This window comes from Scomber scombrus, chromosome 5 (assembly GCF_963691925.1).
Source record: "Scomber scombrus chromosome 5, fScoSco1.1, whole genome shotgun sequence".
In the NCBI taxonomy this organism is placed as follows: Eukaryota; Metazoa; Chordata; class Actinopteri; order Scombriformes; family Scombridae; genus Scomber; species Scomber scombrus.
In genome coordinates, this window is record NC_084974.1 from 15,619,065 (window position 1) to 15,646,723 (window position 27,659).

The 27,659-nt window shown below is 38.9% G+C and overlaps 2 protein-coding genes across 2 annotated transcripts in view; both read left to right on the top strand.

The window, feature by feature from the left end:
* ppm1lb (protein phosphatase, Mg2+/Mn2+ dependent, 1Lb) overlaps window positions 1-22,927 on the top strand; it is a 43,448-nt gene extending 20,521 nt beyond the window's left edge. Inside the window, exons 2-4 of the mRNA XM_062419651.1 lie at window positions 10,239-10,455; window positions 18,200-18,361; window positions 20,499-22,927. Of these exons, the coding sequence (XP_062275635.1) occupies window positions 10,239-10,455; window positions 18,200-18,361; window positions 20,499-20,839 (720 nt within the window). The 3' untranslated portion in view covers window positions 20,840-22,927. The remainder of the gene's footprint in view (window positions 1-10,238; window positions 10,456-18,199; window positions 18,362-20,498) is intronic.
* Window positions 22,928-24,280: 1,353 nt separating this feature from the next.
* LOC133980590 (ADP-ribosylation factor-like protein 14) lies at window positions 24,281-25,560 on the top strand. The gene is made up of 2 exons (XM_062419348.1): window positions 24,281-24,595; window positions 25,258-25,560. The coding sequence occupies exons 1-2, from the start codon at window positions 24,281-24,283 to the stop codon at window positions 25,558-25,560; spliced, it is 618 nt and encodes a 205-aa protein (XP_062275332.1).
* The last annotated feature ends 2,099 nt before the right edge of the window (window positions 25,561-27,659 follow it).

Sequence of the window (27,659 nt, forward strand, 5' to 3'; positions counted from 1 at the left end):
AGTATTGTATCATTCATTTTGAAATACAAATTATGAGATGTATTATTATTATTGTGATTACATTGAGAGGAGAACCGAAGCAATTTATTTATTATGCTATTAGTCAATCAACAGAAGAAAGTCTGCAACTCTTCATCAGTTTGACATTTTAAAATGTCATTTATGAAGCGAAAATGCCAAATATTCACTGGTTTCAGATTCTCGAATGTGAGTATTTGGAGCTCTGTCTCCCATGATAGTAAACTGAAGATTTTTGGGTTTTGACAGACAAAAGGAAACTATTTTAAATATGTCGGCTTGGCCTATTTCAGCTAAACTTCTAAATCTACAACAGGATGCAACAAGAGTCCCGAGGCAACAGTTTACAGAGAATTTGCTTTTAAAAGATCTCTGCAAATACAGTTTCAAATGTTGTCTCTATTCACTAGAGACTGGAGCAAAATAAGAAACACAAAGGCAGTAATAGCAGAAAAAAAGAGACGAGAAAAAAGAGAAAAATAAAAAGACAGCATTTTAACTCTGAATGTAAAGAATATTTCCACACACACACACAGACATCGGGATATGTGTATATAAATAGAGCAGAGTTAGGTGTTGGGGTCTCAAGGACAAGTGAAATTCTAATAGATGTCAAAGGACAAGCCAATGGAGACACCAGATTAGTGTCTCTCTCTCTCTTCTCTTCTCTTCTTTCTTTTCTTTTCTTTTCTTTTCTTTTCTTTTCTTTTCTTTTCTTTTCTTTTCTTTTCTTTTCTTTTCTTTTCTTTTCTCTTCTCTTCTCTTCTCTTCTCTTCTCTTCTCTTCTCTCTCTCTTCTCTTCTCTTCTCTTCTCTTCTCTTCTCTTCTCTTCTCTTCTCTTCTCTTCTCTTCTCTTCTCTTCTCTTCTCTTCTCTTCTCTTCTCCTTCTCTTCTCTTCTCTTCTCTTCTCTTCTCTTCTCTTCTCTTCTCTTCTCTTCTCTTCTCTTGCTATAGATCAGCACTTTCTAAAATCCTGATTCAAATGGAACACGTGTGGCCCGAGGAGCCTGTATTGTTATGTACGGACGTATTTCAGGAACTTTTAATAGTGCTGGCTCTGTCCTTAGCACAAGGACATCTGTAAACTGATGGATATCTGAGAAGTGCTTAGCCAAACCCTCAGGGTCCTGAACAGAAACGGTCATCATTCTATCCTTACATCTGTTCGTTTAAGAAAATTGCCAGTGTGCAATAATTGAGTCTGCTCCCTGTCAAAATTCTGTATGATAAGCATCAAACTAAACTGAGGCTTATTTGCCCAAGTGCAGAGTTTGCTTTCCTGTCAATGTGAGTCCGTATAAATAATTAATACTGATTGCCACCGTTGCTCTTTTGTTCGATATGTTATCTATAAGTGCTGCAGCTAATGATTGTTTTCATTACCAAATAATCCATTGATGACTTTTTTGATCATTTTATAAATGTTTTAATCAATTGTTATTCATAAAATGGTCCATCACAAATTTCAAGAGACCAAAGCGATGTCTTGAACTTGCTTGTTTAATCCTAACAACAGTCCAAAACCTAAATATATGGAAAGCACCTCACCCTCAGATTTGAGAAGCTGGAACAATCAGTGTTTGGCATTTCTGCTTGAGACATGATGTCACTGATGTTGTTGACTGTTAGCTGATTGTTAGCTACTCTATTAAGCAACTATTATTGCTACTAAGTATTTCAACACTAGTACCTTGATTGTGACTGTTTTTGAAATGTAACCGTTATGCACAATAATGAATAATTATCACATTAATTGACATTTTCACTTCACATCTCAGAAATGGTTTGTCGTCTAAGGCATTATCAATGATTTGTGGATTATCAGTTTTTAAAAAAAAATAAAAGTATGGCTATCACAATTTCGCAGAGCACAAAGTGCCAGCTTCAAATTGCTTGTTTTGTCCAACTAATAGTTAAATCCCACAAATATTCAGTTTCTAATAAGCAAGACAAAAGCAACAAAACCTCACAGCTAAGGAGTTTGAACCATAAAATGAAATGAAAAGTGACTGGAACTGATTTATTTTCTGCTGACTAATTGATTCATTGACTACCGTTTAATCTACATCGACCAATAAACGAACGCCACATAATATAATCAAACTACTTCCTGATGATGTGGAATTAATAAGACTATGACTATCTATCTTGGTATATGAAGTAATGGCTTGCACTAAACAATAAATAATGCACTTTGGCTGCCTTGTCAGTGCAGTGGAACTGATGACCTTGCAATTTGGTGACATGCCTTCATTTGTTTCTGCGGTCCCACTCCTACTCCAGCTAATATAATCAGAGTCTGTAGTTTCTAAGAAGAGAAGAAGAGACCCGTGGGAAGTCATCTTTGCTTGGTAATGTAGTAGGAATGTGTAATATTTGTTCAGAATTATCATTTATTTCGTGCAGCAGGAGTAAATGCGAGGGATTATGTGTTGTTGTTGCTGTCTGTTGGCAATAATAGACTTGCTGGAAGTGGAAGAAAAGAAAGTATTGTCCATGCTGAGATGTAAGAGGACGGAGCGCCAGAAATGAGCTGCCCACGGTTTGAGGGGAAAAAAAACACTAAAGATTTTCTGGTGTTGTCGTCACTCGTAATTTTGGAAGATCATTGTAAATGTGTTTGTGTGTGAATGTGTTTTAATCAGCCCAATGCCTGCATGAAATTTGAAGCAGATCTGAGTCAGAAGTGATTCTCGTTCTTCACTCCATCTTTTTTTCCCTCTCATTCCCCTCATTTTCTAACCTGAGTGCCCATCTAAAATGCTTTTGTCACCTCCACTGTCTTCCTCTCACCTCCTCATTTCATTATTTTTCACTCCCATCACTCTCTTTTTCCCTCATTCAGTGTTTATGGCCCGTGCTGATTTATGCCAGTTGGAGTTATTCTAATTGCCTGCCCCTCCGCTCTGTGAGACAGGCATGTGACGTGTGGGGCACCCAGGCCAAATGTAATAACTGCTTCTGTCTATCTTCTCTGTGACACACACACACACACACACACACACACACACATACACACACACACACACACACACACACACACACACACACACACACACACACACACACACACACACACACACACACACACACACATGAATATCGACACATGCACACACATTTGCACAATGAATAGGCTATCCTTCTACAATACTGCTGCTTAGCACTCAATATTATTACCTAAGAAATTACAGGGCTGTAGTACTTAACGACTAGCATTACATTTCATGGATGCCTTATTTACACTGTGGCGGCTCTGTTTTTGTGTTGAAAAAGATGGAAGTCTGAATGTTATTTACAGCCGTGCTGGAGATGTGTGTGAGCATTACCTTTCCACTTAACATGTCCCATTATGCTTCTTTTTCCTTTTGCTGTAGAAATGACAGCAGTTTTTCTTGCTGCTGTCAGGTGAATTTAGAAGTAGAACAGTGTTACTTGCACCTAAAAGCTAGAATCTAACATTAACCCCAGTATTTTATACCGATTTCAGCTCATTGCAGATACATTTTTATCTGTGTAAATATCAGCTAAGAAAGAAATGAAGCAAAGAAATGCCATAGCTGTATTTGAGGTCACTTAGAGGCAGTGCTGCAGCTGTTTGCAAGACACAAATCCATGTAAGACGGCAGAAATCATCACAGACCGCTGACAGAGGTGAACAGAGTTTATGGGTTAGTTAAGTGTCAATTTCGATGTTAAGTCGCTCATTTGCTCCTGAAATGTATTACTTAAAAGATAAGCTGTGGTTCTGTCACGTCTTTAAACTAGCCGCTATGTGAACATGTTTGAAAGCTTGAGGAAAAGTTAGTAAATGTACCATGAGTTGAGATTAATATGTCTAAAGGCTCTAAGGCACAGAGCCTTTCCTGAGTTGCTGAGCTCTTCGATTGATAAATGGAAATGACTGGTACACACCTGCATACAAAATGTGTCACTCGTACATGTCTTGATCACAGCTCTCCAAAAAAACCCTAATACATTTCAATTTTGTTTAAAAAAGCATGTCAGCTGTTATATTGCTACCTGATAAAGATATCAGTATCATCTGCAAATGTCCAATATCGGTCAGATTGTAATATTAGCAGTTCAAATCCCTGCACATTTCTGCAGTTATATGAGTTATGTTCTGGCATCACAGAACACTGAAACTGATGCTGAACCTCCTTTCTATAAACTCAACATCAGCCTATTATTGAGTCGGGAGTCCGGGCCTTAGACACTGACAGAGAACTCTTACTACGAGGTTAAGCTATAGGAAGCTATGGATCACCAGACAGCCTCCTCCTAATAGGCTGTTTAGGTTTTATATGAGTTTTCACCTCCTCTAATAGACCTGGCTGTCGCAGGAAGGACACACGGTGAGATCTTACTCGAAGTTTGTGTGTTGCTGCAGAGAGGCAGACTGATTGCTCTGAGTCCGTTCACTGCCTGAATGTGAATCATCTCTGTAATGGTTCCCTCTGCTTTATGAGTAAAGAGGGGCAAGATCTGTTTGTGTGTCTAAGTGAGAGTGTGTACCTGTCGGCGTTCTGTGTGTGTGAGTGTTTGTGTGTTTGGAGCGTAGATTTGGAGTCGCAGACGGTCACCTTTGCTGTAAAATCTGCTTTATTGGCAACTGAATGAGCCAACAGCTTGTGGTCTGTTATCCTGGGGGGAAGATCTTTGTGTTACTGCAAGTTTGAGGGGGATTTGAAATGAGACGTCTGCCGAGGTGGGACAGATGTTCAGCCAATCAGAGGCCTTGGCAGCTGTAACCATAGTTTACCAGATGTTCTTATCAGTTCTCATTCTTACACCTCTCATGCTTTTACAGGCAGAGAGAATAGAGCTCGGGCTGACTCTGTTTAGCCAAAAGGCAATATTTCATCTCTCTCTCTCCCTCTCCTCTCCCTCTCTCTCTCTCTCTCTCTCTCTCTCTTTCACTCTCTCTCTCTCTCTCTCTCTCTCTCTCCTCTCTCTCTCTCTCTCTCTCTCTCTCTCTCTCTCTCTCTCTCTCTCTCTCTCTCTCTCTCTCTCTCTCTCTCTCTCTCTCTCTCTCTCTCTCTCTGTCTCTCAAGGCTGAAGGCATTGGAGCATTTCCTTCCACTTTTAATGGACTCCTATTCAACTATCCAGACCTGATTCACTTTTATAGCTCTGGCTCTGCTTCTGAAATCCTCATTCACTTCACAGAAGTCATTTCTGTCCTCTTGACGCTGTCAGCGAAACTGCACAGTGTTGGCCATTATGTTTACCCTCTGAGGGATGACTGGTATTTGACTATGAATGTTGCTCAGAGTGGTTTATTTTTTGAATGTTTCTTTAGCCAATGCACTGATGTGTGTTTATGTATACAGTATGTGTGTTTTCTGATGGCAACTACAGGAGATTTCAAGTTCACAGTACCACGACTGCCCCACCATAGCCCTCCATCCTTGAGCCCATCTGCTCCCAGAATGTTTGTTGTGGTTTTGGGGAAGATTTAATGGCTGGTAGGGTGAAATAGTTTTGAGATGCCTGGGTAAAATCTGTGTGTTTGGACAAAAGGGGGTGTTTTCAAGGCCACACAAATAGTTCCAATCTGGCTTCAGGATCACACTGCACAGGAAGCAAGTTAGTGCTTTCATTTTCTAAAAACAAATGAAGCAGGTCCAGAAATTGGTTGCAGTATAGCTTTTTTCTTTTTCTTCTTTCTTTATTTCTTGGTGACGTTAATCAACATTGACATTTTAAAAACAACTAAACACAGCAGCTATGATTTGCACTCATAGTCTCAACAAAACTAAAAAACTGACAAAACTGATAAAAGAGATGAGGATGGTCATGTCGGGTTGACTTCTTTTTTTCTAATATAAGAAAAATAGCATTTCAAGACTTGATAATAAACAAAATAACTTTGTTCCAACAAGGTTCAGTTTTGTGTGGACCTTTAACCACAGGACGGCAGTCAAATTATTATTATTTTTTAATTTTTATAAATACAAATTGGTTTTCTGCAGTTGAACTTGTCTGGCAACTATTCTATAAATTGGTTAATATGAACCTTGAGTTATAATAGTTTATCAGATTTAGAACAACTATTTCCGAAGTTATAATTTTAGCACAATAAATAAAATCCTTACAAATCATATATGACAAACATTTTCACTACAATCATAATACATCTCAGCACATGGAGGTTGCTCAGTTCAAGTATAAAATGAACATTTTCTGAGCACTTTAAGGACTTCTGCTTTCAATTTCAAGAATAGATTTGCAGTCTAAACCTTACAAATGGTTGCGTGTATGTGCTTATGTGTGCACTTAATACCAGTGTTGTTTGCCTGCTTTCACATTCCACTAAGTACAAAAGAGAGGGCTTCTATTTATGATACAGTGACAACATTGTGATTTTCCAACGTGCACACACAGGCACACACAGGCACACACACACACACACACACACACACACACACACACACACACACACACACACACCCACAGAGCCCTACTCACAACCTGTACTTGGCATTGCCTTTACACATACAAAGCTCAGGTGTGAGATAATGAAATTAGCGCCCCATGCTCAAGTTCTCGTCGGCCCTGTGGACAGAATAATCTCTGCAATGTCATACTGAAGAGAAACATGTTACACCTCCGCAACAGATATGATAGTTAAATAGGCTTTTTCCTCTTTTTAGTTATCAATATTTTTATTTTATTTTTCTGTTCAATTTGACAATCTGTTCTTCTTACTGCATGTAGCATTGAGCACATAACATTTTACATTCAGAGCTTCCTGTAGTGGATTTTAAATCAGTGAATGTGTTCCCCTCACAGATGAAAATTTTGTTGTAATTTAAAACCAGATTTGAAAAACTAAACAACAAAGGGAAATATTTTGAGATGCTCTTTCTCCAGACTCCCACTTCTCTAGTAGAGTTTATCCACTGCTTCTCTGTATGTCACTGCTTTGAGGGTTTATCTCTCTTTCTCCATTCTCTTTTAATGATGTGCTTGAGTGATGCTAATGAATAGTTCTTACTCTCTTCTTCGGTGTATCCTACTCCAGTCCTTTATATTCTTCTTCTCTCCATCTGCCTGCTTGATGTGTCGGAGAGACCGCAGAAAAATATTTCTCTGCTTCGGTTATGAGACTCCCTCCGGGTGATTCTAAAGGAAAACTCACATGACTTTTTCTCTTTTTCTCTGCCAGACTCACACTGTGATTGATGGAAGTGTTTAAAAGGCCTTACTATTTCTGTTGGGTTGTGCAGCGGAGTGGCTCGCAGTCAGGAGTCAGGAGGGAGTGTTTGGGTGACGGGGTAGATGATAGTGAGAGCGTGTAGGCGGCCTGTTGAGATAAGGTGGTGTGTGTGGGTTTGTGTACTTACTGTATGTGCATACAAGTGTTTGTGCTTGCATGTGTGGTGCAAGTGAAGTCTGCTGTGAAGGAGAGCCCAATGTGACGCGCTGCATAGCAGTGACTGATTGCACTCTGAGCCAGCTCTCCTGTGTTGGGACTAGGAGTCATAAGAATAACTGTTTGCACTGAAAAAAAGGGTTTTACCTATCAATGCTGACTTCATTGTTGCCAAAAAAATTTTTAAAAATTAGATATCTGAATTTTGGACTGTTTGTCACAGATTTGAACATGGACTCTAGATATTATTCACTGTTTTCTTAGATAATAAGGCAACGATTATTCTAAAAAATAATCAACAGATGAATCAATAATGAAAATAACTGTAAGCTACAGCCTCATACAGCCCTCCAATGACCTAAAGCTGCACTAATCAATATTTGTATAATAAAAATGAATCAAATAACTGTCTTATGTGAAAGGGGTCGCTCGATGGGGCAAACCCTCACAGAATACTATCCTGACATTTCAGTTCTTGTGAACATTTTAGCTTCTTTCAGCTCATTGTTTTTGTTTTTCACAACTTCACTCTTCTGGTTTCAGCTCTACTAGTGTTTTTCTAGGCCGCAGCAGGCACCTATTTTAAGATCCACACTAAAACTTAATCCTGCCTTTTCTTTCTTGAACATACTATCCTTACTCTTTGTTCACTCTCGCCTCTCTATTTGTTCCCCCATGATCACAAAAACCCATCATCTTCATCACCTCTTCACCCCACTCTCTGTTTCAGCACATTTTTACGTTGTCGACTGCTGTGCATTGGGCAGTGTAGACTTTCAGCTCCTGACCCCTGCTGCTCTGACTCCTCTACATCTCTTTCAGCAAGAATAACTCCCATTAAGGACCATCTCATCCTTCAGATTCTTCTCTCATTCCTCTCTTCTGTTCTTACGCCAACTGCTAATCTCGTCCTCCATTTTGTTCTCTCCTGTATTACTGTCCTTGATCCTTGCCATCTTGTCTTCATCCCTCTATCCCCCAGTCTTCATCCCCATCCATCCCTGCTATCCCACTCTCTCCCTCCTTTCATCCTGTAAATCGGTGCAGATGCTGCAGCCAGGTGTCTGATGTGTTGATCTGGTTCTTTAAGCAGGTTAGATGGTCAGATAATTAGGACTTAACCCACTTCCCACTCTGTCAGGCTTATCTTGGAGTATAACTGTGTACAGTTAGACACACGTCCAGTCACATTTTCTCAAAAAACGGGTTTGTGACATCGGTGCCTTGTTAATGACTGACAGACAGACAATAAAACTGCTCAGTGATTGGCACAGTATAACCCAGGAAGACAAAAGACTTGTATTTATTGCCTTTGAACTGAGTTTATGACTCTTGCTCTCTGCATGGTAACAGCAGGATGAAAGTATGTCCACGGTGATTGCTATCAGACAAGAAAGGGGAAAAAAAGACTGTAGAAATGATCCGTGGTGATATTTGGAGTGAACATTACCATGGAAGCAGAGGGAAGGGACTTTGGGAAGTGGAGAAATAAGATAGAAAGAAAGACTCATCCACAAAAAAAGAGAAAAAAAACATTGTTTGGGTGTCAGTGGAGAAGATATGGAAAGAGTGACAGAGCCTGCGGAGGTAAGCTGTAACAGCACTGACTAGAGATATAACAGGAGAGGAGTAGATGAGTTGTCTTCATGTGTGCAGAGAAGAAGAAGAAGGAGAGGAGGCCGGGTTATCTTAGTCCTTGAAAGCAATTTCCCTGAGCTGAATGACATATAGATGGAGAGAGAAAGAGAGGGAGGTATAGATAGGAGAGAGAGAGAGAGCTAAAGGGGGAGGGTGTACGAAACACTTGAGACGTTGGGTTCATCTATATCTATCTGTCATATGACCTCAAATCATTATATTTAATGCCAGGAAATGGCATTAAATTGGCATTAAATTTTTCTCCCACAACCTTCTCTGGCTCATTCAGTTTTCTCCTTTCACCGCTTCTTACAAGTGAAAACATGTAAGAAATCTAAGATGAATCTGGGATGCTGCAGATGAATGGCTTGTCAGCAATATATTATCTAACATTTGTACTCAGAACTTTTTGACTTTGTGACCTTGGACTGCCTCGCTCTCCCTGTTTGGCACTGAGTCAGGGCCGTGGGATGGAGGAAGGGAAACAGCAGTAGGAATATTTGGAGAAAAAAAAATGTTTAGTTGGTGTTATCCTCAAAGTAAAATGGATAGAGGTGAGGATAGAGTTTCTCTGGCTCAGCTCTATCCCACAGCGGGGTGTGATAGTGTGTGTTTGATTGGCGATTCACTTTTCCTTTCTTTATCTCTGTTATCTGTGATTTATCTGTTTCAAGGCAGAAAGGACAAGCAGGTTACCGCCACTGAAGCCTATTATACCACTTGACAAATTCACTGTTTGTGTGTGTGTGTATAAATATAGAAAACATCACACTTTGCGCACTACATTTAAATATTCTGCACCAACAATATGTTTTTAAGGCATACCTCCTCAATTGCTCTGATTCTTAAACTTATTTTTAAGTTTACTTTATCAGTCGAGCAGCCACTTTCCTAGAGCTGCAACTAATCAGCATATGTATATTATCAAATAATCTGCAGATTATTCTCTCAGCTAATCAGTTAGTCTATAAAATGTCAACAACAAAAATAGAGACAAATGCCTTTTAAATTCCCTTAAATCCCAAGGTAAGATTATGATCCCAAGTTGTTGTTTTTGGTTTAAAAATGATTTCGAAAACACGCTCATCAACTTGTAGGTCAGAATACATTCACGCCTCTGATCGTGTTTTTGACCAAGATACTTTTAATCTGCAACCATCTTCATTTTTTCACCCGTTCTCCCTCTGCTCTCCATTATCAGGCAGCTGCTGACTTTGCAAAGGCCCACCTGCCCGAGGCTCTCCGCCAGCAGCTACTGACCTATGAACGGGAGAGAGAGCGAGACAGAGAAAAGGACAAGGAGAAGGATGAGAAAAAGGAGAGGGGCGGTCTGTCCTATCCCTCCATCCTGGAACAACAGATCCTGACTTTGGACAGAGAAATGCTGGACAAGCTCTCCGCCACTTATAATGAAGCAGGTGTGTGTGTGTGTGTGTGTGTGTGTGTGTGTGTGTGTGTGTGTGTGTGTGTGTGTGTGTGTGTGTGTGTGTGTGTGTGTGTGTGTGTGTGTGTGTGTGTGTGTGTGTGTGTGTGTGTGTGTGTGTGTGTGTGTGTGTGTGTGTGTGTGTGTGTGTGTGTGTGTGTACGCACTATACACCACAACAGCCTGGAAAAATACTCCCAAATCTCTAAAAACATATACACATAACTTTAATGTTCACATGCAAATGTTTGCATTTTCTCCAGTTTGGAAGGAATCTTCTTTCAGTGGGTCAGAGGATGTATATTCCTCACTGGCTCATTAATTCATCTCAGCGTGTGACTACAATATATCAGAGCGAATGTGTGACCACAAAACAAGACGGCAGAGGCCACATACTGATAGATGTTGCCCACAAGTGTTAGTCATTACTGGACACACACAAAAAGAAAGCACCACTTATTCCATCAGCAGTGTTTTTAAATGTCCCCTATAACGCTGCACGCAAACTATTATTTTCCACTCGTCTGTTTCACTTGACTGTAGTCGAATAGTGACTGTCAGCAGCCCAAGTCCTTGCTTATTCAGCTGTTTAAATACAAGCTGATCTTCACAAGGATTGTAGTAATTATCTCTGGAGGGAGGCCGGAGAGGGAGGAGTGATGCAAGAGAGAGGGAGTGATGGATGCAGAGAGGTAGGAGAGGGGTCAGAGGAAGGGGATGTATGTGTGGAAGGAGGACATTTTGCATGTAAGAGCAATACAGCAGAAAGGGACAAGAGCTGTACAGCAGGCACATGGAGAGCAATAAAAGGGAAAGAGCTGAGAGAAAAGGTAAGGAAAGACAAGAAAGGGACAAACGGAGAGCGAGAGTGAGGACATGCATACAAAGGGTGATGAAAAAGACCAATTCAGACAAAAACATCAAAGCATGAGGAGAGAGGGCAAAGACACAGACCATGGGGGAGAAGAGAAATGGAACAAAACGTCCCACAGCAGAATCATAGATGTGGGGAAGGAAAATGAGAGGAAGCCGAGACCATATGTTAACCGTGCAGATTAGGATTTTCTTTTCTTTCTCCAGCAGGAACATTATTGACTTATTTTGAATTCATGGGAGTGAGTTGAAATATTGACTTCAAGATGATTACATTGACTCGCTCTTGTGACGGGCTGCAAATTCAACAATGCGAGGTTCCTCAGTTTTCTCTCCTGGTGCCCCTGATTAAAGCCATGTTAAGGCAGACAACAGCTCTGCGGTGAAAGCTGATTTGTATTTATTAGAAATATCACTGCGTTGACACAGTGGGAGTGCCAACACAGGCTATTCTTTCAAAAACAAGTTGCACCGTGTTGAACTTTTTGCCACAAAGCAATGCAACGCACACACATTCCCGCCACAGTAAATTACCCTGCAATGTAAACAGCTTTTCCTAATGTTTACATTGCAATTGACACAACAGATAAAATGGCTTCAGAGTCTCGTAAAATCTCATCATATTATGAACTGCAGTGTAGTGTATTGACATCCAATAAGTCTTCAAATTCATGGATCTATTTCTTAAACTTTTTTAACACAAGCCTGTGTTTGTTTCTGAATGTTCCTATACATCAAACAAACTACTTGTAGGATCTCAGTGATTGGCCAGGCATTCAGAGGTTAGACAGTGAGCAGATTTTTAACTACTCGCAAGCTACCTTTTTTCTGCTCTACCCACATCACTTTTAGTGTGAACAACTGAGTGCAAAACCATGAACGCCTGCAAGGAAGGACCCAGAGTGTGGGCCTTTTATCCCCAATTTTACGATTCGTTGCGTCAAGAAATTCAAAGAAACTCAAAAGAGAGTTCTTGGAAGTTGAACAGGAAGGCCAGAAGGCTATGACGGCCGACTTTTGAACCCACCTTTAAGTCTGGCCTCGACTTTTTTTAAATGAATTTTTTTAGATGTTATCCGACGAGACGTTGATCGACCTCGTCTGTTTCAACCATGCTGAAATCTTAACTGTCTCGTCTGAGTGGTAAGTGCGTTTAAGACAAAATAAATTGAGAAGGGCTTTTGCTATCTTTCCTCCTAAGGACAGAAACCAGGGGACAAAGAATGTGGATTTTTACAATTTGATTATTGGTCTGGGCGGTGTGTGACCTAAATGAAAACCTGCACATAGATGAGACTCAAATGTGACTCACATGCAAGTTGGTTAGGAAGCCATTAGTATGAATGGGCCATTGAGAAGGTCTGCAACAGTTGAACTAAGCAAGTAGAGAATAGGTCATGAGACACTGACTGTTAAAAAAGGAAAATTAAAATCTCCAGACTCGTAGTGCCCTGTCTCGAGGCTGACAGCTCAGAAAAGGTTGACATGTACGGCATATATATGTACTGCAGCTGCCTTACCTTTTGTTACACTGAACTTCTCTCGACCTCTTCATCCTTTTTTATCTTCATTGTCCTTCCCTTCGCTGCAGATAAGCATCAGGTTGCTGATCTATGTTTCTCTCCAAACAGCCAACAAGTAAATCTTCTCCTCTGATCCCTCTGTCTCTGTTTTTGAGCTTTGTAACCTGTTGCATCCAAATGTTCTTTCAGCTCCCCGTCTGTCTGTATTTTTCTTTTATCCCTCTATATATTTCTATCATCTCTACCTGCTGATCAGGTAATTGTTGTGCATTCTTGTCCGTGTATCTGATTCAACAATCACATCATTTAGGGTGCACAGCTCCCTGCTTTCTCTTGTAATCGGGTGCCTAAATTAAGCTAGTAGGGAAGGAAGAGAGAGGGAAAATAGAGAGATACGCTCTCAGTACAGCTCACAGTCCCCGGGACACCAGCGTATCAGATTTATCCCCCCTATTCGTTCATCCCTCTGTTGTTTATCAGCGAACAAAAGCGCTTGAAAGGAAGATAAGGGAGATGGGACTTTGATGGAATGCCCAGGAGCTTAGAGTCTATTATGGAAGCGGTCTCCTTAATGCGGTATGGTATTCTGCTAGCACTGACCTTTATGTAGCTGCGTGACACGTCTCACAGCACACACATTTGCACCTGCGCAAGCTCAGGTAAGTTTTCAGTAGTGAATTATAGTCCACTAATCAGCAGTTGTAGGTGCAAGCAGCAATTCAGCTACAAAGGCTGGTAGTAGCTGTAATTATATCATCCTGTGTCGAGGTTTCTGTTTTACAAAGTGAGGTCAGGAAAGGTTGAGATTAGTTCATGGACAAGTGTGCAGAAAAGTGGAAAGGGAAAATGATTTTGTAAACCTGAAATATTAACTCCTAAAAATACAAATGAATGTTTTACAAGTCAGAAATCAAACCTACTGTGTATACCTAAGTGTAAGTATCCCAGAATGCATTTCTCACCAAAGGACAGCAGTGGCAGAGGTTAAGCTGCAGCAATTTTCTAAGTCACTTAATTAGGTTAAAAAATGTTCAGGTGAGAAGGTAACATTTTAGGTTCCCAGTATGTGGTCAGTTTATCCAATTAACGCCTTTTTGAGAAGACAGGATCTGTGTGCCGTCGCCAGGGTAACTTAAGCTGAAATTATACTTTACTGTCAATGTCTGCACAGTACATGCACGTAACTATATCTATATCTATGTCTATATCTTTAGCTGTATCTATATCTTTATCTGTATCTATATCTATAAAAAAAACATCAATACATGTTTTTTGTTTCATTTATTCATATGCCAATGATTTAATATAGTTATGTAGCTTAAAACAAAAAATGTGCACATTGTAGGTTATAGATTTAGTACAATTGAAGTCTTTCTTAAATACATTTAATATGGAATGAAATGAAGCAGTCAACATGATTAAATTCCTTTTTGAAGATTAAACATTTGGATTTATGTTTACCATTGTCATCAGATCTTGCTAGTTGATCCAGGGATATGCAGTCTGGTGCTGACGGGATGTTTCCTGGCTGTGTTGGGTCACTGTCCAGTGGAATATCCGACTGCAACCCCGACAGAGAAACCTCTCCAATAATGGCTCCAATGCACTCATCCATGTCTGTTGTTTTGACAGTTTCCTGGCCCCCCCCTGTGGCTGTAATAGTACGCCTGGCAGCAGACGGTCGTGTTTTTCGCATCCATTTTTAGATCAAACCATTTCTTTTCATTTTGCTTAGAGTTCTTTCTTCTACACATACAGCTTTAATTGCACTGGTGATCTCTTGCCGTGCTTACGCTTTTCTGGACCGGTGATCCACTGCTCACAACTTGAAAATATTAGTTTTTTTTCTTAAGAAAACTGCATTAAGTATAAGTTTCTATCTCTGCAGAAGAAACGTTTTTTTTTCTTTTTGCTGCCCTTAGATGGCCTTTTCTTTTCTTTCTTTTCTCCTTTTGTCTGAGTTTAACATTACCTGTCAAATTGCAGTAGCTTGTTGATTTGTGGTTTAAGTCTGCTGCCTTTATATAGGTTTATTGGGGCGTTTCCTTATGTCGTTTGCAAATTGCCTGGCATGTGCATCTAATCTAAGATTAAATGCAATTCATGCACATACTCTAGTGGATAAGAACAGACTTGGCTGTCAGCACACATTTTATGAATCCCACGTAGCATTTTCTTATTTTCCTCTTATTGCTTTGTGCAAGAACAAATATAAGAGAAAAATAATCGCTCTGCGGTTCTCTAACCCGCAACACTTTATGGTAAAGAAGAGGTTTCAGAGGTATTATAGTCTTCTGGTGGACCCAGCTGCCAAATTAATTACAGTGTATGAAGGTGTACAATATAGTGTTGAAAATTAATGAAGCCTCTAGCAAGCAATATTATATTACGTTAGGATCAGACTTCATTGTATAAGGACTGAGATCAAACAGCATAAGCCATTGGCACAACAGGGCAAGACTCAAAAAGTGTGTATCAGCAGAATAGAGAAATACAAAATGCTGACTGAAATCAAGTTAAAGACCAATGAAAGAAAACATACGCATATTTTTTTTATTCTGTTTTAAATGTTTATTGATGTGCAGTATAATCAAAATAGTACAGGGAAATGTGCAGCCTCAGGATATGAACAAAATGTTGATGAAAGATTTGACAAAGACCAAATGTGTTTGGCAGGCTGTGACATCTGAGATATGATTGTTTTATATAACAGCGCAGATCATCAGCACAGTGGTTTTTGGAAGCTGACTTCCAAGTAGCAAATGTCTGAGTGAATTAGGGGCAGAAAAGTAAAGCAGTTGCTGCTCACAGCGACTAACTAATTACTGCAAGACCATCACATAAAATTAAGAAAGGAATAAAGGAAAAACATAAAGATGGTGAGTTTTTGTGATGAATTATCTGTCCAATGCAAGCCTTTGCCTTACTTTGATGTTAGATTTAAGAGTGCTCTGTTTGACCTCAGCATGAAAAGCTCAATGAATTTATTCAGGATTTGTGTGTTTAAAGTTGTTTTAAAAAGTGTGTAAGGACTCGAGGCATGCAGTTTTTTACTTTTCTGCACCCACTGGGTTCTGTAAGATCAATAATGTTAAACCACTTTCTGACCCAAAGGTTGACTTTGTCAGTGTTGCCAAAACCAGCGTGTATAATCAGGCTGCTGTGTCCCACGACTGTCCATAGGTGTGTAAAATGATGCTTTACCCATGACCTGACATGTCACTATATTTCATGGTGAACAGTTACCACCCCTTATAGTTTCATGTGACATCCATGACATCATAAAAATTATGAAAGGGAAAAAAAAATCACTGCTCAGAAATTATTATTTTGTATGTCCTGTGTGTATGAACCACCTACAGTGTAGGTGCACTCTGTAGAAATTAAGGTCACCCGTAGCCTCGTAGTGATACACTATGCAAATGCAGAGTGTTCATTGCCTTTGTAAAGTAGTTAAAAATGATGTATGTAGTATGGCTTAAATTATCACTGTAATAAATGTTAACAGTGCAAGTCCAAGGAGAGCAAGTAAAATAGGATGGCCGCTCTAAGGGGAATTATTGGGTTTTGTGGGTGGACTAATAGGCAGGTAGTCTTTTCTTTTAGAAAGGCAGACAGTAGGCTGGGGTAAGCAGCCCTGCCCTCACATTTTTCACCTAAATGCCAGGCAGCTTGGTTAAAAACATAAATCCATTGGATGTAGTCCAGGCACACTTTTACTCTCCAGATTCACTGAGAGCACAAACAGAGAATCTTTGCTTGCTCCGAGAGACTGAATCAGTGCAATGGTACAAATTAGTGTGAGGGACTATCCGGGACTGAGATGTTAATCTTATTGGAGTGTTGAAAGTGTGTCTGGCCAAGCTAAGGCAATAATTAGCATGAGCAAAGGGTGCATGCGGGCCATGGTGCCATTTTAATAGGGAATGCTGAATGTGTAGTTGGCATTGCTAGGCTAATTGGGGAAGGGTGTGCTAGCAAGGCACCTCAGTCCATTATCTCTATCGCCATGGGAGCTAGATAAGGATAATTAGCTGGACAGCATGGCACATTGCAGTGGAAGCTATAGGCATGAGCAGCAGGATTAGGGATGCATACAATGATGAAACTAATGGAAATATATTTTTCTCCAACTGTGTAAAAGATTTAGTAAGTCATTTACAATTAAGTGGCATTCATATTCACTTCATTCTTCCTCACTGCGCTTGCAGCTGGAGCTTTCTCATCTTTCTGCGTCATTTTTTTTTTTGCACTTTTTTTTCTGTTTATCACTTTTTTTTCTCAGCCAAAGCAGTAAAAGGGAATAATAAAATCATTGTCCTGCTGAGAAGTAATCTCTTTTCCCTCTCTTTCCTCATATCTCTCCCTTACTTCTGGCCCTCCACCCTTCCTCTCCTCTTACTCCTTTTTCATCTGCATCCACCGCTGCCTGTGTTCCCCCATTTCATTCATCACATACACAGTCTAAGCTGAAGTTTGGACTGAGTGTCTCTGAAGTGAGCGGGAAAGAGAAGGTCTACTTCGTTCTGCTTTACTGAGACACAAACTGTCAGTTAATCAACATCACACCAAGATGTGGAAATTTAAAGGGAAGTCTCAAAAGTTAGCAGGTCATCCACATCATGCTTACGATGGCATTTAGTCTGGCTTTGTTTTAGTTTTTCTTCTGGGTTCAACTCCACTGTACGTCCCATTTTCTCTCCCTGTGTACCCCCACCCACTTTTCTCTCTTTCTCTGTACGGGTGGTCCAGGCCATTAGGACCCCCTACTTTCTCCTCTTTTCTCTCCTGTGTTCCCATCTCTCTGTCTCTCACTCTCTCTTTCCCTCCCTCTCTTCATTTATGTCTTTGGTCTGTGTGAGCAGATGGCCAAACAGGCAGATCTGTTCTTTCTCTACAGGACTTTGGATCTCACACAATAGGCCTCAGATTCTGCGTCCAGACTGTTCTGCCTCGCTGGGAAGCTAAACAAAAAGAGGAAGGAGAAGAAATGAAAGCGTTTTGGAGGGTCATACAAGGAAGAGAAGTTACTTCAGAGGGCTTTTGCATTGTTTGCACACAGTTTCATGCGTTTCACTTTACTGCAGGAAGGATGTGTGTGTTTCTCCTTCGATTATTCATTTTTGTATGAATGAATATTGTATTATAATGATTATTGCAACAATGTGATGAATATAAAATTACACATACCATCCTAGAGGTTGTTTTTTCCCATAGTGCCAAGTCCAATTATGATTCTCTTATTCTCTTTTGACTCTCTTCTACCTCTTTCTCCCCACCCTCCCCTGCTCCATCTCTTTTTTTCTATCTATATCTGGCCCCCCTCTGCACCCTCTGTTTCAGGTACTACATGTCTGGTGGCACTGCTGTCTGATAAGGAGTTGACGGTGGCCAACGTCGGAGACTCACGTGGAGTTCTTTGCGATAAAGACGGCAACGCCATCCCTCTATCGCACGATCACAAACCCTACCAGCTCAAAGAACGCAAGAGGATCAAGAAAGCTGGTGAGAAAACAGCTGCAATCCAGACCAATAGACTTCTCTCAACTGATTCTGAGCAGCTCAACACAGCTTGAGGGAACATCAAAACTCAGATTGTTGTCAGGAGAAAAAAAAAGCCTTCTTACGATCAAAGCTTAGTACATGATCCTTTTTTTCACGTTTTGTGTCTCTGTACGGACATCAAAACCTAGTGACTGATAACACAATCTGCTTCTTAAGTAGGATGTTATCAAATGCAACCAGACAGTGCACAGTATTTAAGGTGTATTTGTGACCATAATTCTCCCTCCTGCTCTCAGTTTGATGACAGGTTGCCACATTAGTTAGTCTGCATGGTCAGTCATCAGGACAGCCCACTATCTCCATCTAATGGTCCATTCGGGTACTGAGAGAACCCTTACAGAATTTATTTGCATTATGGTGCTGGTAATTTATTAATGCTTGCAATTATAAGATTGCACACATTGAGATTCCCTGCTTTACTTTGGGTGAGATGTCCTCCAAATGTTTTATTAATAAATTCTTCTGTACTGAAATCACTAGTACAGTATACTAATTCAAACTCCTCATACAGTAGACTTATCTTGTTACATTGATGTCAGTCTGTGTCTGTCTTGTACAGACATATGGTAAGAAACACAGGTTCCTCAACAACAATAAATGATAGTGACTTTCTACTCAAACCACAGGTCCCCCAGGTAGAGCTGATGATTTTGGAGCACCTTGCTGCATACATTTGCATATTAATCAGGGAAACTGGGAAATGAGGGATATTCTTTAAACAGTTGTAACTTCTAAATGCTAAATAAAGTGGTCATAAAAAGTTTTGGTTATAGACCTTCGTTAATCTCCAACGATGAATGGGGTCATGTCTTAAACACCTTAGACAATTAAACCATAACGTTTTTATTCAAAGTATTGGCCTGATATGTTGAGTAATATTAGACTATTTACATCATACTTCATTGATAATAATAAGCTTAGTTGTTTTAATTTGTAAACTTGTTGATATAAATCACTTATTTTGCATCACCTGGTCAGTATTTTCTATTTTCATCCTTCTATTTTATTCTGTGGAACCTAAGAAACTGTTGGTCTCATTAGTTTTTTTTTTGTCATTTATTGATGATCTAATTGTCTGAGATGTTGTTGAGTTTTTTTACAAAGATGTTAATATTGCATTTTTAATAAACTTACTGTAGTGCAGGAATTCAGAACTTATTGCTAGTGTCTTGTATGCAAATAATAAAAAGCAACTAGTTATGCAAGGACACATTAATTCACTCTAATGATAATTTGAAGGCATTAGCTTGATTAATGTCCTCCGAAGCTAACTGCTTAGGTCAACACCTCAAAGTGCTTAAGAGAGACATTCAAAAACATTTTACTATCAGTTGTATAGCATGTTTTACTGTATGTCAGAGCAGTGATCTAAAGAGACAATAGCTACTAAATTTGATACTGTAGAGGGCACAGAGTTCATATCATCTGTTTCTGTTTGGAAATTTGGTGGTTTTAGCTAACTTTAGTGCAGTTTATTATAGAAGGTCACACATAATGGGTTTTTTAGGCTGACACACATATCTTACAGCCCTTAGTGGCCTGAACTCTGAACCTTGGTATTTTTAAAATCCAAGCTATAGCTTTGCCTCTAAGTAATGAGGAAATCTTCTTGACCTAGTATGGAAGTCTGCATGTAATCCAGTCATTTCCAGTACAATTCCCTGCTGAAGCCGTAGAGCACACACAGCTGTACTCGCAGGATATGACATGAATTGAAACATATCCAATGTAAATAATATGTTCCATGAATGAGTGAAAACATGTCAGCGGCTCTTATCCGTATTATTTTTGGCAATTGCATGTGAACACAGAGTACATCAGCATAAGTGGATAAAACTAAACAGACATGTTGCCATCTGTTTTGGGGAACATAAATAATGGCAGTTACATAGAAAACATTTGTTTTTCTTCCCTTTTTTTGGCCTTTGTGTTCCTCCACTCTGGACTTTGTCATATCCTCCTTCTTCCTCACAGTCTGCTTAACACTTCCTATTTTCTTCTTGTCCCTCCCACACATCCTACTCCTTGTTATATTATTTTCCAACCATCTCCCCTCTGGCTTTGTCTCCCTCTTCAGGTGGTTTCATCAGTTTCAATGGCTCATGGCGTGTACAGGGCATCTTGGCAATGTCCCGCTCTCTGGGCGATTACCCCCTGAAGAACCTCAACGTGGTCATTCCTGATCCCGACATCATGTCGTTTGACCTGAACAAGCTGCAGCCAGAGTTCATGATCCTGGCGTCAGATGGCCTGTGGGACACCTTCAGCAATGAAGAGGCAGTCCGCTTTATCAGGGACCGGCTGGACGAGCCTCATTTTGGCGCCAAGAGCATCGTCCTCCAGTCCTTCTATCGTGGTTGCCCTGACAACATCACTGTTATGGTGGTCAAGTTTAAAGGCAAGGCTAGTGAGCAGTAGACGTCCGTCTACCACACACAGTATATATATGATGTTTAAATATAAGCAAGAATAGGCTTAAGATGAAAGTGTCAAAAACCAAGCCTGCAACTTTTTGAGCGAGAACTATTTCTATCACTGATATCTACAAAATGTAACCTTCAGTGAATCAAACCACAGCCTCTTTTACTTTTACTGCCGTAAAAGTGACATTTGTGACAAAATGTCTTTTCATTTAAGCTTAGCCATATCGTTCAGACACCATACTGCGATCTGGGTCACTGTTATGCAAATGAACAGATTTAGCTTTGTGTGGCTTTGGGTACGCCCATGAGTGTGCATACGTGTGAGTGTGTGTGGGTGGGAGGGTGTGAGGGTGTTTCTGCGAGAAGAAAAAGTGATAGATGTCTGTCTTTGTGTGATAAACTTGCACACAAATGTCAAATTAAGAATTCATTGTCAATAATGAGACATTTAAAGTGTACATGTTAGCATGGAGTTTCTCTTCCATATAATTTCGAATATATGGTCTTTCAATCAACGTCAGTGTGACCACTAATTTTATATTTTTTGTTTCCTAACTCTATGTGCTTCAAAATTGTCCACTTGTATTGACGTCTACCAGGTGACCGCACTGAAAATTCTGTCAATGAACACGTTGGGGGTTTATTTTTTCCCTGGATCAAACATATGTCACTGGTGCAAATCGACATTATGAATTTATTCCCTTTATACATTAGCAACACAACAAATAATATACCTATGCTTGTTCTAATATCACCATGCATATTGTACAGCAATAGAACCGATTACATTGGAGGGTGAATGAAGTGTTTTTTCTTGAGTTGCCCCATTTTATTAGTTTAGTTTTGAATGTCTTGAAACAATCGTTGACAGTCTCAGATCCATTATGATTGTTGATAACATTTTGAAGCTGAGACTCCGTTCAGCCCCAACATATCAGGATCTGTGTACTGCTGATAATGAGATATCTGTTGGATAATCTAGTAGCTTGTCAAAATGTAATAAAATGTCACTTTAAATGGAATAAAATATTAAAGCAATACATTTCCAGATAATGAATCATATTAATATTATTATTGGCTGTTGTAAGAAAAGGTAGTAAATTGAGTTATCACATGTAATAAATGAAGTAATAGTTGAGTTATACTTTTAATATGATTACATAATCTGGAAATTAAAATAAACATGTTACATATGTTACCTATTGGCATACTATTTATTAGATTGTCTGACCTTTTTTTATTATTTAGTGCAATCTACATTGTGTATAAAGATACTAAAACTGACAACTTACACTTACCATCTGTCAGTACATGTCATGTCTAACATCCTGATGCAGATCACCTTCAGTTGGATCTAATTTCTCTGAACACAAAATGTAACAAGCCTTTGAATGAAACGCGTTATTGTTGCCTTATGTTTTTAAACTGTTCGTCTCCTGTTCTGAAGTCTGCTGCCAAAACTACTTCTCTCTTTTTTTTTTTAAATGTAACACCATTGATCATGCCACAAACACTGCACGACCTCAGCGTCCTTCCGCATCAACTCACATGTAGAATAGCATTGTTGAAAGAACGTCTCCAAGAGACATGATATTGTACGATGAATGTACATACTGTCCTCATATTAGAGTCATCCGCCCCTTCTCTGTTTATACAGCAATGAAGAAAGCAATGCGCCTGTTCGTGGACTGTTTAACTTCAGAGATATATACTGTACCAGATAAAACTGTTTGTTTGTGCTTTTCAGTTGAACATTTTTCCTTGATAATGTACGTTACAGAATGTTTATGTGGCATTTGTACTTGTTTTTGTTGACTTTAATAAACTGTAAAGAAAAAAAAAAAAAAAAAGAATAATAAATCTGAATTTTAAAATGTAAATCAAGAAGGTAACATGACAGTTATGAATGATCGTATGAGTTTTCTCTGTGTTGTGGTTTATTTTTTCTCATTTGAAATAGAAATCTCACTTGACTTTACTTGGACTCTCACTTGATCCTTAAGTTTTGAGAAGCTTGTCTGTAATCAGTTTATGCCACCTGCTGGGTGATCACAATATTAGAAGATCGTTACAGCAGTCCACATTATTGACTGTTTGCTAATTTGGTCAATAAACCAAATGTATCAAATTACAAACATGACTCTTTTCAATCCAAGTTTATTCATACCTCAATTTTCAATAAATAAAGTAAATTGAAGCCCACAGTCCACATTATTAAACAGCAAATAATCAGAAGTGATCAAGCATAAGAAATTAAATATGCACTGATATATTAAAAGAATATATAGTTATATTTATTGTTATAGCAACAATTGTTTATCATGATACAGATTTTCTAGCCCTTTCTGTATTTAGTTGTGGTACTGAAAGTGCCAACAAAAAGTAGCTTTTATTGTTTTACAGTGTCAGAGATTCCATGTGGCCTTAGTGACACTGATCAACACAAAAAGCAGTTGTAGTAATGAATATGCAGCTGTGTCTGAAAAGGCAAAAAAAGGAAGCAAAATCTGACAAATGAACACTGCAAGCAACTCTGCAAAAGAGATTAAATAAAACTCATATGAGAGGATCAATACGAGAACATTTCCAAGTCACTGAGCATCATTTTGAGCACAGTTGCATCGATCATTAGGAAAGGGAAAGAATATGACAGAGCTGTCAGTTTCCCTAAAGCGGGCTGTCTTCAAAAAACCAAGTGAGCATGCAAGAAGGAAACCAGTGAGGAAGCACCAAGCTTCAGAGGCTGAGATTGGAGAGATTGGACATACAATAACTCAAAGAGAAAACATCTCTTTAAAAACGTACATCTCAGCTGCAGTTTGCCAGAAATCAGCAAGAAGAAACTTTTTGTAATAAACATACCATTCCCACTTTTGCTGTAGTCAAAAGATGTTTTATTTATGTGCACATTCATTTTAGTTGAATAACACATTTCCAGAAACTATTTTTGCTTGTGGGTTTCTTGAAGCCACATCTTCTTAATTTAATTTTACATTGACCCACCTCATCCTTACCTAAAATTGTCCTGCACATCATCGCTATACAGCGAGGAAGAAACACAATCCTCATGCTGTACCAAACATGGGTTTCCTGGCCATCGGTGTGTGTGACGATCCGGGGCAGGTGTGATGTGGCTCCACTAACTATGCTGTGGTAACCAGAGAACTGTATGCAACCCCTCATAGTTGCACTGTCACTTTAGATAAAAATAGCTTTACTGAAAGCTACGCAGGGCCCGGGAGAATGCCGTCACAACAGAGGGGAGGAATCAGTCTGCCTGTGTGTACATAAAACCTACTGATTGCAGACAGTCTCAATAAGAGATCAGACATACTGAGCCTATACATAGACGACACAGAGGGATCCACTGGGAGCAGAGAGCTTAGTTCACACAAGAAGCCATACTTTTGGATATAGACACAAGCTGCATTCAGATATGGGTATATATGGTTCCAAGCCTCGGAAACAAGCACGGGTCCTGATGCTGGGCCTAGATGGTTCGGGTAAGACCACCTTGCTCTATAAACTGAAGTACAATGAGAGTGTGGTGACGGTGCCAACTGTGGGCTTCAACGTGGAGATGCTGGAGACAGACAGGAGCAGCCCGGGGCTTACAGTGTGGGATGTAGGTGGTCAGAGGAAGATGAGGCTTCACTGGAAGCATTTCTATGTTGACACAGCCGGAGTTGTTTTTGTGGTGGATGGCTCGAACCAGAAAAGACTGGAGGAGGCCCGCAAGGAACTACATCGGGTAATAAAATCAAATATTTGATAAAAATTATTCATAAATGTGTTCAAAACCCATGTATACATGTTGATCTTAACCTTGGAAATAGATGTTTGACAAAAAAAAACTTTTTTCCAGAGTTCAAGCTTCAATTTTTTTTTAATTGTCATACTATAAATGGTAGGAAGTAGGAAATAAAAGAGCAATAGGTAATACAATATAATGATGCATAGTTACGGTACATATGTAAATGTCTATATACAGTAATCAGACGATGAGTTTTCAGCTGCATCTCATGGTCAGCTGATGGTTTGTTTAGTTGTCACAGAGAAGAATAAGTAATCATAAATAAATACTTCATTAATGAATAAATGAATTCATATAATTGTATATGATTATATCAGTGTTATGTAGCCAATTATTCTGCTTATTCACCAGTTATGGATTCTTCATATTTTAATTGTTGACACATTAATTGATAAACACCTAAAAATGTCCATATGTCTATTTACATTATAGTGTATTATAAACCATATATTATGTATGTATAAACTGCTTTTAAATTTAAAGTAATGTACACACTGATGGGATGTGTAGCAAATCAATATCTTCATAATAACGGGGAGGTTCATCTAAAGAGTTAGTTTTGTGCTGTATTAATTGAGGTGTTGTTCATTCTGTTTTAGGTCCTGAGGAATGAGAGTCTGAGAGGAGTTCCTCTTGTGGTCCTCACCAACAAACAGGATCTTCATGGAGCTCTAAGTTCAGAAGCGCTTTGCCTGAGTCTGGACTTGAGAAGAGTGTGTGAGGGCAGGGCATGGTTCATCCAGCCCTGTTCAGCAACCACCGGCATGGGACTAGAGGAAGGTTTCAGGAGGATGGTCTATCTGATGAAGACTCCGCTGAAACAGACTCAAGAAGACATTAAGGTTAAGATGAAGGCTAAGGGCTTCAGTATCAAAGCTTTGCTCTGTGGTTGTTACAGATGATGGAGGAAAATATTGGTTCATCCATCCCATGATTGCTTCTGGTCTGCCTGTGTACCTCCATGCCATCTAGGAGATCAAATGAGAGGAGGCAGTAATAAAATGGATAGCATTAACTCAGTGTTCAGTGCTTTTTACAGCAGAAAGTACTTCTACTGAGTCATGTAGACGATAAAGTGTCCTTGGACCGTGATAAAAGGTCCATGAAAACACCATGAGCACTGTTGGGTTATCAGGATGGTTCGGAGGAAACATTCAGTGTATCACAAGCTGTTGATCGGCTGGCTTGAATACGTACATGAAAAAATAACTACTAAAAACCAGTGTTTGTTTGGTCAAGTTTCTATCACTGAAAGAAATGTTGTTTTTCTTTTTTTATATATTTGTATTAATTTTCATATCACATTTCATAAAAGCTTTATTTATTGATTTGAAATGACTCTTGTATGTATTCTTTGAAATCATTTACAGGTTTATTTAAAGGGACAGTGTACATTAATAAAATTGTGCTAAATGTGCCACAGTTCGCCAGTTACCAATGCCAATTTTTCAGTTGCCAATTTTTATCTGTAGTACTTGGAAAGATTAAAAAGTCAGCCTAAAAATAATAAAATATGAATGTAGAATATTAATGTTAGTAAAAATAAAAAATCATACTGCCAAAGTGTTGTCTCACAATATGAAAAAAGGGGAATATTTCCTTTAGCAATTCAGACATGACTACTATTCCTTTCATAACTCACCTAAATGTTCTACTCACATTTACCTGGACCTTTCTGTTCTAATATACTCATATTGCTATGGAGGTTACATTGTTTCATGCTTGAAATTAAATCAAAATATCACCATCTTAATATTTGCAAAATCAAATACATAAATAAGGATGTAGCAAAGAAAATTCCTCATCGACTTGATTTGAAAATGAAACCCAACAAAACATCAAAACAAGTCAAACTTTGAATCCATGTACTGCTTTGAAAATATGTTTGTTTAACGTACATGTTAGTGCTGTTTCTGTATTGTTTCATGTATTTGTTGCACTGAAAAATATCTATATATAAAATATCTGGAAACTGGCTTTGAATTCAATGGCTCTGAGTTTAGGTGATAAAAGCAGTGTTGGAAGTAGAATAAATACATTTTACTTATGTAAAAGCAGCAATACAACAATGTAAAAATAGTCAATTAGAGAGGTATCATCAGCACAATGCAATTAAAGTACCATAAACACTAGTACTAGTTATGCAGAAAAACAACAGAATATAAAGCAGGCTGTACACGGTGGCCTGATTATTTGCTAAGTGTTTATATTGCTTAAACACAACTTTATTATGCACCATGTGAGAATGATGTAAAATTGAATAATAAAGCCAATCATAAAACCGTGTTTTTTAACACAGGGCCTGTGAGCAAGAAAGATCCAAGATTATAGGAGCTAATAGTGAAGGACATGCTATTGTATGCATTTTACTTTAGTGGGGCAAATACTATAGAAAATCTGTAACTGATTAAAAAAAAGAAAAAACAACTTACTAAAGTATACCTGAGGTGTTGAGCCCCTGTTGATCTGGCACCAAAATAAGGCAGGGCCAGCCCTGGTCAGTATAAATAGGAGGAATGATTACAGCAAGAAAATTGTTAATTTGGGAACCGGCTATTCTTTTAAGACAGTCTTGGTGTAAGAGGACCCGCTCCTTACGTAGATATAAAGGGCTCATTCTAAGGCAACAAAAACACTCATTTCTTATTTTCATGTGATTATGTCCACCTTTCTCAGGTGTGGCCTTAAAATGTCTCCTTCTTTTTGCTTTGACATGCTTGTACCAGGCACACTTTTACAAACTGACAATAACAATAGAGGCTAATAATAATAATAATGATAATAACATTAATAATTATAATGATCATAACTCTAAATACTTTAACTATAACTATAATACTATTACTACTACTACTACTACTACTGCTACTACTACTACTACTACTACTAATAATAGTTATTACATGTGATGTTTTTCAATGCTGCAGGTACCCTTAGGGGTGAAATGGTACAAATGTGTTCTTTATTTTGTCTTTAATGGTGTTCCTAATATTTTGACCAC